At 42.8% G+C, this 14,971-nt stretch overlaps 1 protein-coding gene across 1 annotated transcript in view; it reads right to left on the bottom strand.

Annotated features, from left to right (window-relative positions):
- The window catches only part of dnah12 (dynein, axonemal, heavy chain 12), a gene marked incomplete at both ends in the record, with an annotated part of 116,740 nt that extends 102,596 nt beyond the window's left edge, over positions 1–14,144 (bottom strand). Inside the window, 10 exons of the mRNA XM_080754209.1 lie at positions 435–560; positions 1,029–1,164; positions 2,108–2,286; positions 3,299–3,390; positions 4,916–5,069; positions 6,645–6,833; positions 9,186–9,381; positions 10,292–10,450; positions 12,322–12,391; positions 13,955–14,144. Of these exons, the coding sequence (XP_080610335.1) occupies positions 435–560; positions 1,029–1,164; positions 2,108–2,286; positions 3,299–3,390; positions 4,916–5,069; positions 6,645–6,833; positions 9,186–9,381; positions 10,292–10,450; positions 12,322–12,391; positions 13,955–14,144 (1,491 nt within the window). The remainder of the gene's footprint in view (positions 1–434; positions 561–1,028; positions 1,165–2,107; positions 2,287–3,298; positions 3,391–4,915; positions 5,070–6,644; positions 6,834–9,185; positions 9,382–10,291; positions 10,451–12,321; positions 12,392–13,954) is intronic.
- Positions 14,145–14,971: the final 827 nt, after the last annotated feature.

A 14,971-nucleotide genomic window follows, 5' to 3' on the forward strand; every position in this document is an offset into this window, starting at 1 on the left:
CACTTCATTGTTAATCTTAATCATTCCATGACAATATTTTTTGTTCATTGAGGTTTGGCGTTGGAAACGTGTCTGTTTTCTGTGTTTCCTTCCTTATGTAGTGTGTTACAAAATCATTGTCTAAACGTCTAAAATAGGACTGTCATTTTAGCTTGCGGCCCTTGAACTTTTTGTATTTTGCTGAGTGGCCCCTGAGACCTGGTATATATATTTATGTACTGTAGGTGAGGTTCGACTAGCGATTTCTTTTGGTCATTTGGTTGGTCTGATCGTCCAACACTTTATTTGTAATACAGATCGGAGTCCAGATCTTCGCCAGGCCAGGTTGCCTACAGAATTTAAAGGTGGAACATAAGCCACACCATGAAATACAATGCAAAGTAATAGCATTAAATGGTTTTCATCTTGATAAAGAGTGCCGGACCAAACCGTACCTTATCATTGAGCTCAAAGACAGGAAGGATGCTTTGCGGCCAGAGGAGGACGGTGGAATTCAGCTCCAAGTCCTCGGGGTCAAAGATGTGCACGTCCAGGAGATAGTTCAACGTGCGGTTGGTTTCCTGTCAGAACATAACAACAGTTGGTTGAGCGTAGCCCAGCAATCCATTTGAGTTATGGATGTATTTGCAAAGCATATATGTACAGTATTACTACTTGGTGTTAATTCAACTTTAAAGCAGTGGTCCTCAACCTTTTCAGGCAGGGACCCCCCAAATAATCATCTTTTAACTGGGGGCCCTCCGGCTCCCACACACACACACACACACCCTGACGAGCACTAAAAGTTGAGGCATTAGATTTTGTATAACACAGTTCTACTGTGAAAATAGAAGATCTACATGCTTGCGAGGCGTTGTGAGCGTGTAAATCAGCTATTTTCACAATTTCAGCCTCTAATAATTGACAATTTGACCAACGTATAATTTTTCAATTTAGATGTATTAAAAAGTCCTTAGGTTGTCACTTTAGACATGCGCAGATACCCTCTAAAGTTTAAAGAGTGCAAAAACAGCCATATGGGCACGCACCGTTATCTCCTGATTTAGTTCTGGAATAGCCTTTGTCTTTGTGTGAGTGATGTAAGCAAGCATCTCAGCCATGTCCTCTGTGTTCTCTGGGACGACAACGGCTTTCTCTTTGATGTTTTCAAATGCACGGCAGATCCTTTGAGGACACACACACACACACACACACACACACACACACACACACACACACACACACACACACACACACACACACACACACACACACACACACACGCATGCACGCACATACACACACACACACACACACACACACACACACACACACACACACACACACACACATATACAATACATTCAGCATAAATCATATTTCAGGGGAGAAAAGATGGGCGGGGATCGATATTTCGATGTCCCGTTGTTTCGAGGTCCCAGGCTAACCTGCCGACGCGGGTGAACGCTAACCTGCCTACGCTTGTGAACGCTAACCTGCCGACACGGGTGAGTGAATGTTAACCCAAAGCCTAAACCCTATTCCTAAACATGTCCCTTACCCTAACCTAGGGGTCTTCAACGTTTTCAGGCCAAGGACCCCTTAGTTGAGAGAGAGATGAACCAGGGACCCCCACAACCTTTTTCATAGATTCCATATAGTTCCATTGTTTGACAGCACGATCATCAGCGTATTTTGGATTCATGTCAATGTGTGTTTTCAGATATTTAACCACTTGAACCGTCAATGCTTAATAAACTTGACTTTTCACTCTGTACTTAGTCTGCTCTTTTCCCCCTCTACACCAAAGCTCTTTACTGAAAATAGCAGATCTACAAGCTCACAACGCCTCGCAGAGCTTGTAGATCCGCTATTTTTGGCCAAAGTACTCAGAATATGGACACGGTTCAAGGATGGTTCAAATGGTTAATATAAAAAAGGAGAACAAAAGTTTCTATCACACAAAGATTTGGAGGAGCCCCTGTAGTAACTCTGAAGACCCCCTAGGGGTCCCGAGACCCCTGCCCTAACCCTAACCGGAATACCGGGACCTCGAAACAACGGAATATCAAGATTTAGCCGATAAGGTTTGTCCATGAGAGAGTGCAAAGAGGAGGCTGCGACTGACTGAAGGTTGTGCTGTCGGTGGTCGGTGACCAGCTTCTCCAGGAGGATCTGGGCGAACGTCTTGGCTTTGTTGGCCAGCCCCTGGTTGAGCTCCTCACAGTGCAGGTGGACCATGGTGAAGGTGGCTGCAACCGGGAGGCTGATGATCTCCCTGGCCAGCACGCGAAACTCCTCCACCCGCTATAGGAGAAGAGACGTTCACCATGATCACATCACATTTACAAAGCACTGCGGACACGGCAAGTCATCTTCTATCGCAGTGGTTCTCAACCTTTTCAGTGCCGCGACCTCCAAAATAATCATATTTGAACGGGGGACCCCCCCCCCCACCCTGACGAGCACTAAGAGTTGAGGCATTACATTTTGTATAACACGGTTCTGTTGTGAAAATAGCAGCTCTACATGCTCACAACGCATGTAGATCTGCTATTTTCACAATTTCTCCCTCTAATATTTGACAATTTGGCCAATATGTTTAATTTAGAGAGGGCTATTAAAAAGTCCTTTAATTGTCACTTTAGAAATGTGCAGATGCCCTCTATACACTTGTTTCGTTTGTTTACTGTTGAGAGAGAAAACAATGTTGCACATTAAGTTAATCATCTGGAGACCACCCTAAATAAATGGGGGGTCTCAATTATTTTGGGGGGTCGAGAATGTCCTATTATATAGTATATGAAATAATAACACCCTGTTAGGATAACATACAATACAGGATATACATAATTAAAAAAGGATTAGGAGGTCCTCAGAGTTACTACAGGGGGTCCTCCAAATCTTTGTGTGATAGAAGCTTTTTTCTCTCCTTTTTTATATTAACCACTTGAACCCTAGTGACCATATTCTGAGAACTTTAGCCAAAAATAGCAGATCTACAAGCTCACAACGCCTCGCAGCATTGGCAAAGAGGTTTGTTGTAGAGGAGAAAAAGAGCAGACTAAGCACAGCGTGAAAGGTCAAGTTTATTAAGTATTGACGTTCAAGTGGTTAATTCATTGACATGAATCCAAAATACACTGTTAATTGTGCTGTCAAACAATGAAACTCTATGGAATCTATGGGTTGTGGGGGTCCCTGCTTCATCTCTCTCTCGACTAAGGGGTCCTTGGCCTGAAAACGTTGAAGACCCCTGGTGTATACAGTATGTACTACTTGACAACCTGCTTGAATTGTGTAAAACGTTATACTGTACCTCGGTGTACTCGACGAACGAATGTTGCTCCTCCATGAACTGCTCCACCTGAGCTTGGGCTCTTCCATTGACCAGCCAGTCATAGTTGTCAACTGCAGATAGAAAGCAGGTAATTGGTACACCGTAAAGCCCTTTGCACACAGGACAGTTGCGTTTTTTTCGTTTGCGGCATGAATAAAACGCATTGGATTTGGTGTGCAAGGCTGTGCGGAAACGGCACTGCGGATCCCAAAAGGAGTCATAAAAGGAGTGATGAGTTTTTTACCGCATGCGACAAGACGCACGAATCGAACTGGGTTCGATCGAGAAAAAAACGCACGGCCGCAGCCACTCGTCGCACGGCTAATTCGGAGCCGGTGTGCATGAGGTCGTAGAGAATCATTGTTTTCTTTTAAAAAAATGAAATTGTCCGTTTTATCCGTGCGGTTAAACGCGCCTGTGTGCAAAGGGCTTAACTCAAATGACTTTTTTTTCTATTGATTAGTCACGCCATGGAGACTAGAGTTCAATAATATTTTTAGTTTTTTGTCGGATTCCTAAGACAAAAATGTGATAATAATAAATTTACCCCCATTGATTCCAGATGGGGACCCGTTTTCGAAACGGGTCCCCATCCGGAATCAATGGGGGTAAATTTACTCGAAACAAATTTTTGTCTTAGGAATGTGACAAAAAACTGGCGTGTCATAATTCCTTTAAAATGTTACAAGTGGTATTGATAAAGACTTTCGTTTTTAACTAACATAGAACCTGACCAAATACCCTTTGGATTGGATTTGGACTTACATTTTTATAATGGAAGGAAAGCAAAAGGATTGTCCAAATTTGAGGATGGATGATGCGTAAATACTATATATGCTGACATCATTTCTGATGTCTTTGGCTGAACTCAAAACACAAATGAGAAAGGTGAAATTATGGGAAATTTCAAGTGTGGTCACACTGCCTCCATAACGCTATGTTCCTCTACCTCAACATATCCTTGGCAAATCCGGAAAGACCTGTCGTCTGGTCCGAAAATAACAAAAACTGTTTCGCCCCTCATCAAACCAAAGGTATCAGTGGACAGTTGAAAGCTTACTCTACTTAGTGGACACAGTCTGGGACCCCCACAACACTCTTAAGATACATTTCTATGGCATTTCTAAAAATATTCCACTGGATGGAGACTCCATTTCTTCTAGTTTTTCACTGTTCGTCGTCGCCATCACGGCACCAACTCACTACTGCCACGCAGGTCAGAGTACCGAAATGCATCGCATTAACAGAGCATTAGTCTCGTTGGGTGTTATTCAGCTCTGTGACATTGGAAGCACTTTTTCGTAAAAACAGTATTCAACCAGGAAGGGCGTCTCCATCCGGTGGAATATTTTTAATTTCGCCCTAGAAATATATTTTAAGCATCTGGTGGGGGGCCCAGACTGTGTCCACTAGAGTAAGCTTTCAACTGTCCACTGATACCTTTGGTTTGGTGAGTGGCGAAACAGTTTTTGTTAATTTCAAACCAGACGACGGGTCTTCCCGGATTTACCAAGGATATGGGGAGGTAGAGGAACATAGCGTTAGGGAGAACGCCACTAACGCTAGGGACCAGAGCTAGGGATTACAGTGCCTCACCATATTTCTGGAAATGTTTGCCCGGTTCCTCTAAGTTCTTGCTCACAGCGGTCTTCACGGTGGTCTGAGCCCTGGCCAGGACGTGATCCACCAACCTGGCATCCACGAACGACGTGGTGGTTTCTGTCATCCACGACTGGACAGTCTGGACTTTCTGTGGGTCAGTTTCATACAACAGATCAAGAACTGTCAATAATAAAATAAATTAAAAAGATAAGTCTAGTACATTAACGGATTATTACACATTATTACTTGTTTTTAACCATTATTTTATGCTTTAGCTATTCAAAAATAGCAGATATTATGCAAGCTTGTAGATCAGCTATTTTTGAAAAATCTTGAAAATATCTGCAAGTCTTGCACAAAAAACACGTTTCTACTGTTGAAATATTGAGTCAAAACAGCCCTGTTTTATGTTTCCACTTTCCAAAATGTAATCTAGTTTTTTCTTTCAATATGCAGTGAAGATTAAGCTTAATATGTTTTACACTTAATCCTACTCCTTTTTGGACATTGTTAATGTTTTTTTTTTTTTTCATCTGTTGTATTTTATTTTAAAATGTTTTAATTCGAAAAAGAAAAAAAAAACTCATTCATTTATTCATACTGTAAGTAGGACCCCTAGAATTATATTTATTTGGCATCGCACTGTGAGGCGTTCTGAAAACACAAATTGACATGAATCCAAAATCACTGATGATTAGCCCTATTCATGGCCCGCCCACTCAGCATCCCCCGGGTGCTGAAGTTACGTTTTGAAGGGGAAAATCCTACTATAGCCTATAGAGTTAACACAGAAATCGCAGATTTAATGCAATTTCCGAATAGTAAAGTATAAAATATGGCTAGCATGATCAAGAACACAAGATAGTAAAAGGCACAAAGCATTAAAATTTACTTTACCGTTCGAAATAATGATTTGTTGGCTTTAAGTCCAGCTATTTCTGTTATAGTTTCCCCTTCTAAATTGATGTCAGCACCCGGGGGATGCTGAGAAATTTGCTGAGTGGGCGGGCCGTGAATAGGGCTAATTGTGCTGTCAAACGATGAAACGATATGGAATCTATGAAGAGGTTGTGGGGGTTCATCTCTTCATCTTCATCTCTCTCTCAACTAAGGGGTCCTAGGCTTGAAAACATTGAAGACCCCTGAAATAAGTGGTTCCAGGTGGGGCAAATCCATCAAACCATGTTCTCTAGTCCAGGGGTTCCCAAACGTTTTTGTCTCAGGGCACGCCATAAATTTGTTTTTGTCCGAGGTACCCCTACATTATAATTTTCACTCCCGAGCACCTTATATTTATAGCATATCATCGTTGTCGGGTGGAAACCTTGTAAGTCCAAAACCGTTGTATTTATCATTTATAAAATGTACTAAACTAGTGAAAACAGCAGATCTACAAGCACACAACGCCTCGCATCGCGAGGCGTTGTGTGCTTGTAGATCGGCTGTTTTCACTAGTTTTGTGCGATAGAGGTTTCTGCCTGACAGTAATGATATTTTAGTGATTATGCTGCGAGGAAAACGTTGAGATAACAGCCATTTTGGTTAGAACTGACGGAAAATAACTGTGTACTTCAAGTTTAAAAATGATACTAAATATTTTTGCAAGTGTCCAAATAAATTCCAAATATTATCAAATGATCTCGCGGCACCCCTGGACTGCCGTCGCGGCACCCCAGGGTGCCCCGTCACCCACTTTGAAAACCCCTGCTCTACTCTATCAGACCTGCAGAGTGTCTGTGATGACGTTGAGGATCTCCAGGACGGTCTCCTCCAGGGCTTGGAAGCTGGGATAAAGCTCCATCTTCTCGTCGTCGAACGTCAGGTCCATGCGGAACAGGGGCAGGCGGTGGGCGCTGCTGGGATCAAACAGCTTGGAGAACTCCTCCACGCTCCTCTCCAGCAGGGACTTCAACTGTGGATTTCAGGAAGACAAACATGTAAATTAACTACCTGTATATTATTTTTCTTTTCTTATGTTTTATTTTTATCCCGAGATTTTTTTTTTTTTTTTTTTAAGATTTGTTTTTGGGCTTTTTATGCCTCTATTTGACAGGACAGTAGACCGACAGGAAACGGGGAGAGAGATGGGGAACGACATGTGGCAAAGGTCATCCGGACGGGGAACCGAACCGGCGACGCCAGCAGGCACCACAGCCTAGTATGTGGTATGCGCCTCGACCACCAGGCCAGCCGGCGCCCCTTTATCCCAAGATTTTGAAACCAATGTAAACCATGAGAGACAGGATTATGCTGTATTAACCACATGTCAAAGTAACCAGTCGCCACTGAAAAAAACACTTGTTTTGACTAATTTCAATTAATTAAATGTATTTTGCTTCTGTGTAGCAAAACTTTGAATGTGCAGTGTTAGAGGGAATTGCAAGCTCTATATGAAGACAATAATACAAATAAAAATCTAACACAGTTTGAAGTGGAAAAAGAATATATATATATATATATATATATATATATATATATATATATATGTGGCGGAGAGAGTCGCAGCCCCAGCCTGAAGCCTCAAAAGTCTAATGTCTGCCCTCGTTCCATAGGGATATCCCTTTGGAGTAATGGTTAAGATATTGGACTTTCACGTGGGAGACCCGGGTTCGAAGCCGGGTGGGGAGGTTCAGATCACCTCCGTTACATTGGTGCCGTGACCCGGATCCGGGCTTCCCCGTAGGAGGAGGTCAAAGGGGGGTGAGTGTGGCGGAGAGAGTCGCAGCCCCAGCCTGAAGACTCAAAAGTCTAGTATCTGCTCTCGTTCCATAGGGATATCCCTTTGGAGTAATGGTTAGGATATTGGACTTTCACGTGGGAGACCCGGGTTCGAAGCCGGGTGGGGAGGTTTGGATCACCTCTGTTACATATATATATATTAATGAAATGAACACTGAGGTTTTTACTACGGTATGTACGTAGGGTCCACCTCCCATCAGCAGCAGGCACGTGCACACATATACAGTACATCAAAGGGGGCTTGAGCCCCTGCCCTTTTATCCGTCTGTAAAAAGTGCCCTCTCCAGACCATGAATGCATTCTTTACTATGCCCTCTTTCCATGCCATACCTGAAGGCAGCATTCAAGAGAAGACAATAGACTGTTTGTCAGCCTTCTGATTGGTCCCTGAGACTCCCTGACTGGCCAACCAGAAAAAAACATTCACTTTTTGCTATCGGGGGTGGAGTTTGTGCAGTGGAGAATGTTAAATGTGGCTTTCAAAACTGTCCGCAGTGCGCGACACGGCGATCGCCCGGTACGGCCGCGATCTCGGCTGTGATCTCGCTCATCATAATGAATAAGCTTCAACAAACTAGTTCACATGGACCATATCAATGGTCTAAGAGTCACGATTGGGTACATATATTTTAAATGGGCAGAATTACGAAAAGCCAGCCTATTATGTGAGGTTAGGATTATAGTTCTGTCCTCTTCCTACCCAGGATGCAATGCGCGGTCTATTCTCTTTCTGATCCAGAGGATTAAACTAATTAAAACATTTATTTTCGGGGGGAAAACTACTGTTTTGCTATGTAATTACTGTACCTTTTTCTTCCCTTTTTATTAATATCACGTAGATGTGTTTTTTGTGGTACTTTATATAGCTGTAATGAGGCTATGAAGGGGAAAAAAATCCCATCCACTACCACTATAAAAGAATCTGCAAAGAGGATTCTGTCCCACTGGGATTAAACAAATTAAAACATATATTTTCGGGTAAACCCCCTGTTTTGCAATGTAACTACTGTACCTTTGTCTTCCCTTTTTATTAATATCACCTAGATGTTTTTCCTTTGGTACTTTATATAGCTGTAATGAGGCTATGAAGGGGAAAAAAAATCCCATTCACTGCCACTATAAAAACAATCTGCCCAGGGTCAAATGTCCTATCATAGTAACAGGGCAGAATGGGGTGGGATTTGCAAAAGGGCTTATTGTCTTGTCCAAACTCTCCTGAAATGGAATGCAGCATCTTATGTTGTAGGAATTGCCCTCTCTGTGTAGAAATCCATGCCGTTACGCCACATCTCCAGTATTGACTTGATTATGCTTAGTTCAATGTGGTATCAAGCACCGAAAATAGCTACCCTCCAAGCTCACAACGCTTCTGCGACGCGTTGTGAGCTTGGAGGTCTGCTATTTTCGGTGCTTTTCACTGAATATGTTTCAATATTTTCACCAAAAGTCCCTTTGAGAAATGTCAGACCCTGCCTCTCTAACATTCTCTGGATGTCCCAGCAGCAGCGTCTGAGACCAGTCTGACCTGGTTGGAGATGAGCGTGGTCACGCAGCCGTAGAAGGCCTCCAGCTTCTCGGCTCTCACCCCCCTCATCATGTCCTTGCTGGTCAGCAGGTGGATGATCCTGGGGAACCAGGAGTTCATGAGGCGCTCCTCCACCCTCCGGCACTCCACGGCCGTCTTGTTCTTGAGGCTTTCACAGTCGACCGGCCCCGAAGGCCTGGAAGCAGGGTCGTCACAAGGGGTGGGGGAAAAGTGGGACCGAGTTACTAGGGCCCAAGGTGGAGGGGGCCTTGATTATTTTATACTTTAGCTATTGAAACATAGCAGATATACAAGCTCACAAGCTTGTAGATCTGCTATTTTTGAAAAGTTGTGAAAATGTGTGCAAATATTTGAATATTATGTATGTTTTAAGCGAACATTTGTAACACAAATTTTGCTTCTGGGCGGTCCCTGGAACTACCGGTAAATATTTTGAGAAGGAAGTCTGTGGCAAAATACATAATTTTAGGGGTCCTTCACGTGAAAAAGTTTGAGCACCACTGACATAGAAACATAAAAAAAAAAAAAACCTTGATGATTTTTTAAAAATAGCAGATATACAAGATCACAGTGCGGCACCAATCGCGACACCCCTGCCTGGAAGGACAGCGAAAGCAAAGCACAAAAGAATCTCAAAACTACATTTAAGCTCCTCTAGATCGTGTTTTTTTGGCTTCAAGGGTGGATTTGTTTCCATACGCTACGGATTGGTTTCAGATGAGGTTGTCAGAGCCTGATTTGAGCCCTGCTCATGACTAGATAAAGTACTATAAAGTGAGTTGTGGGAACCCAGAACATATACTTTAAATTGTTTCAAAAATAGCTGATCTACAAGCATACAACGTATCGCAATCTGCTATTTAAATTTGTTAATGAGTCTTCTATTGTTTTCTATTACCCAGCCAATGAAGAGAAAGTAACGAGAAATTCTAGGCGGCTAGGAAATGACGATCTGTAGACCAGCGTTGCAAGCTGGTAAAAAACATCACAGGTTCTGTAAAGGTTCCAGGTTATGGTCTATGGTTCTAGGTTACCCTTCATAGTAGAAAAGAGACATTTGTCTCGTTGCTTTGGTGACGTCTTACCGGCAGCCTGAGAGGTCAGCCAGGAGCACGGGGGAGAATGTCACGTAGCCGAGGTCCAGAACCGCTCGCATGACCGGATGAAGGACGTGCAAATTGTCCTTTATCTGTTTGCGGCTCCTAATGAAGCTGTCGTGCCAGGGTCTGGAGAAATCAAGAACTCTGCAGAAAAAACATAAAGATGAAGACTATAGTTTAGACCAGGGGTTCCCCAATTAGTTTCCCCCAAGGGCCGAATCATGTCTAGGGTACCAAGCCGAGGGCCACAACATTGCAGGGGGCGACGGTGGTGTTCCCGCTACTCCAGCGACAGTTCAGATATCGTCGTTGTCGGGTGAAAACCTTGTATGTCCAAAACCGTTCATTTTGCATTTATCATTTTAAAAATGATTTAAACTAGTGAAAACAGCAGATCTACAAGCACACAACGCCTCGCACCGCGAGGCGTTTTCACTACTTTTGTGAATGATGAAGCAGGGCTTTACTTTGCGAAAGAACGTACACATTTGGAGATACAAGGTTTCCACCTGACAACGATGATATACTAGTGTTGTTGCTGCTCTTATACCACCATTATTACTGGGGTTGGTGGGGGCCAGATGGTAGCCCCCCCGCGGGCCGCAAATGGCCCGCGGGCCACCTATTGGGGAACTCTGGTTTAGACAGTGTTGGGGAAGTTAAAGTTACATGTAACATAACATTTTGCTGTAACTTGCTGGTAACCGAGTTACATTCATATTTCTGTAACTCGTCAAGTAACTGAGTTATAATAATAATAATAATAAACTTTATTTGTATAGCGCTTTTTAAGACAGAGTCACAAAGTGCTTGACAGAAGAGGCGAAGGTGCAGCAAAGAAAACAAGTTACAAGAAGTTACAAGCGAAGTTATAATTTTACGATCAAATGTCCTCAACATAATTTTCTTATTTGTTTAACTTTATTTTAGGAACACAGATGTTTACTAAAGAAAATGTCAACCTTTTTGAAATAAAATATAAAACTCAGTTGAGAGGCATATTTCTGCTGGCATTTGACTTTTTTTGTAGGATATTATATTTTGTTTCATGTACATTCTCAATTTAACGCTGGAAAAAAAAGTAACTCAAGTTACCCAAGTTACTTTTTCTATGTAACTTGAAACTTTATAAGTTATATTTCTCCAGGGGTATAACTTTAACTTGATCAAGTTACTGCCATGAGTTACTTGTAACTGTACAAGTTACGCTTTCAAAGTAACTTCCCCAACACTGAGTTTAGATTAGAACATTCATTCAAAAATGAAGCCAGTAGCAGCGTTTCCATAAAGCCTCTTAATGCGCATTAAGAGTTTTGCGAATAAATGTTTTTATGGAAACACAAAATTCTAATAAACTTTCATTTCTCCGCAAAAACCTTTATGCGCTAAGTTGGAGGAGGTAGATTTTGAGGCTTTATCGAATAAACTAAATGCGCATTTGTGAATGGAAACAGGTCAGACAATAAATGCGAATAAATTATGACGTTCTGGTGCATATTGTCCACCTATAACACTTTCCCCTGCCGCTTAATTAACGTCCATCGTAGTCCACAAAACAAACCGGTTGTTAAACACGGAGTGACCCTTCGTCATCACACCGTGTTGCGTGCCAAAAGAAAAGTGGCCGATCTACAAGCTCACAGCAGCTCACAGCAGCTCGCATCCGCGACGCTGCACTATGAGTGTGTACTGTGTAGCGAGTCACAGCAGTGCTCACGTCTCAGATTCGGTCTGAAAAAAATCAGCCCCATCCCAGCTCTGTGCACTGTGCGCAAGCCCGCGGGAAGTATTTACAGCAGGTCGGTCAGACGGACCCAGGCAGGATCTCCCAAGAATCGCATTTCATCAGTTTAATGGAAACAGGCTAAATTCACTTTGTCTTAATGCACATTTCTGATAATTCGCTTCCCTAATTCGAATAAGTTAATGGAAACATGACTAGTGTCTGATATACTGTTTTACTTAATTTGATTAAGTTGTGTGCTACAGTAGTTGGTGGGTGTTGCTAGTCTCACCTTGGTGTTACATCTTTCTCCTTCTCCAGAACAGCTCCTTTAATGTCTGGCTTCTGCAGCACAGTGTTCACTGAGGGGGAAAAGCACATCACAACCATGTATTGTTTAAAATAATGTCCACATACGTGCACGCACCCACATTTATTTTCTCTGGGTGGGTCATTGCGACCGTAGGAAGCAGTTAGTATCTAAACTTCTGTCTCATGTCAGTGAGTGAGTGAGTCAGTCACGCCCTCATGTCACGCTCCATATATGGCCATTCATTTATTAGTGAATACATTTTCCCGATTGACTTGAATGGGAAAATTCAAATGTTAAGACAGAATTCATTTGCAAGTGTGAATCGCGTCACGGCAAACACACTTGCAAAATTAATTCTGTCCTTGTCCATTTTATGCCCATATATGGAGATCCCTGGTGTCATCAATATTAAGCCCATATCTGGGATTTGCCCATATATGGACATATTGTGTCATCTCATGATAACCAGCGTGGTTGCCGCGACGCGAGTTTCCGTCCTTGTACTGTACTCTGTACACCAGGGGTCTTCAACGTTTTCAGGCCGGGGACCCCCAAACTGATGGGGAGATGGAGCAGGGACCCCCTACCACCTCGTAGGGTGGGGGGGTCGGGGCTACGACATATCTTTTATTTTAAACATGTACAAGTTACAGCGAGCAGGGTGGGCCGTACCACTACCATTTCTAAACATACTACTTATTAACTGAGAACCAATGTCAATAATATCAACAATCTGTCAATTGCATAGTAATCATGTATCCAAAGCTATTCAAAATGGATAGAATCATGATTTATTTTTTAACATAAATGTGAAATAAAAAATGAAATATTATTTTTTTTATTTTTTTTAAGCAATAATTTCGCGGACCCCCTGCAGTACCTCCGCGGACCCCCTAGGGGTCGCGGACCCCCTGTTGAAGACCCCTGCTGTACACTGTATATCCGATCTACAAGCTCACATTCCTGTGCGCTGGTAGATCTGCTGTTTCCACTAGTTTGTGGTCCCAGGCAAACGTCTAATGTAGGGGTTCCCAAACTTTTTTGTCTCAGGCAATGTAGGCACTCCTACATTAAATTGTCATTGTCGGGTGGAAACCTTGTATGTCCAAAACCTTCTCTTTTTGTGTTATTATTTTAAAAACGATTTAAAGTAGTGAAAATAGCTGATCTACAAGCACACAACGCCTACTTGTGTGACACTTTTGTATGATGAAGTAGGGCTTTTATTTTACCAAAAAACATACACATTTGAAACTTGGAGATACAAGGTTCTTGCCTGACAGTGACGATATTGATCATTTTCACTCCCAGCACCTTATATTTATAGCATATTTTAGCGATTATGTTGTGGGGAAAACATTGAGATAACAGCCATTTTGGTTAGAACTGACTGAAAATAACGTTGTACTTCAAGTTTAAAATGATACTAATTATATCTTTAAATGTCCAAATAAATTTCAAATATTATCAAATTATCTCGCGGCACCCCTGGACTGCCGTTCGCGGCACCCCAGGGTGCCCCGTCACCCACTTTGAAAACCCCTTTGAAAACCCCTGGTCTAATGAGTCTCTCTTTGGGGTCTAGACCTGTAAAAGGTTTTACCAGACAGACCTGTATGCTGGACCATCTGGCTGAGGAAGTCGTGGCTGACCTCCCCGCAGAGCTCCTGCAGCAGCCGCTGCCCCCCGGGACCCTCCTTGAGCTGAGGTGGGACGCGGGTCAGCACGTTGTCCAGCCAGCGCTGGGGGATGGGCGCTATGGGCCGGCTCTCCACGCACTGCTTCAGGAACATGTAGTTCATCTGCAAAAAAGAAAAACAGAACCCAATTATATCGCTGTACTTTGTTATATTTTGATTTGAAGTATTTATTTATGGAATATACTCAGTGGTTCTCAAAGTGGATTTCAGGGACTCTCTATGTTCCTTTATAGGGGTCTAAATTGACCCTTACTAGTCTGTAACTTTGACAGTGTACAATTGGAACCAATCACTACTACTGGTCCATCACTACTGTATGAGTACAAGACCAACGATCACTCACCCGTCGCTTCCGATCCTCGCTGTACATCTGTAAAGCAGATACATTGTTATGGTAGAATCCAAATTTAGCATTTTTTAAGAGAATGTACGTCAATGTTCAAGACCCCATAATAAACACTCTAAATCAGTGGTTCTCAATGTGGAGTCAAAGTCAGAGTGAACAAATGGAACCAAATGGACACATCAGGATCCTCTCTGGAGGTCTGTGCTACAGACTTAGCCTGGAGCCAACCTTGTTCGCTCCGTTCCACGTTTTGTATGGTCTCTAGACCATACAAAACGTGGAACGGAGCGAACAGGCTGGCTCCAGGCTACTACAGACTCCCCTAACTCTGAGAGTACATGCCCTGATGCCTATCAAAATGGGGTTTGAGAACTACCGCTCTACAGCAGGGGTCTTCAACGTTTTCAGTCCCCTTAATTGAGAGAGAGATGAAGCAGGGTCCCCCCCCCACAACCTCTTCATAGATTCCATATAGTTTAATCGTTTGACAGCACAATTTTGGATTCATGTAAATTTGTGTTTTCAGAACCGTCAATACTTAAAGGACAACTTTAGTTCTTTACAACATGGGTTCATATTTTAG

The sequence above is a fragment of the Nannobrachium achirus genome (genome assembly GCF_963921795.1).
Source record: "Nannobrachium achirus genome assembly, chromosome: 23".
In the NCBI taxonomy this organism is placed as follows: domain Eukaryota; kingdom Metazoa; phylum Chordata; class Actinopteri; order Myctophiformes; family Myctophidae; genus Nannobrachium; species Nannobrachium achirus.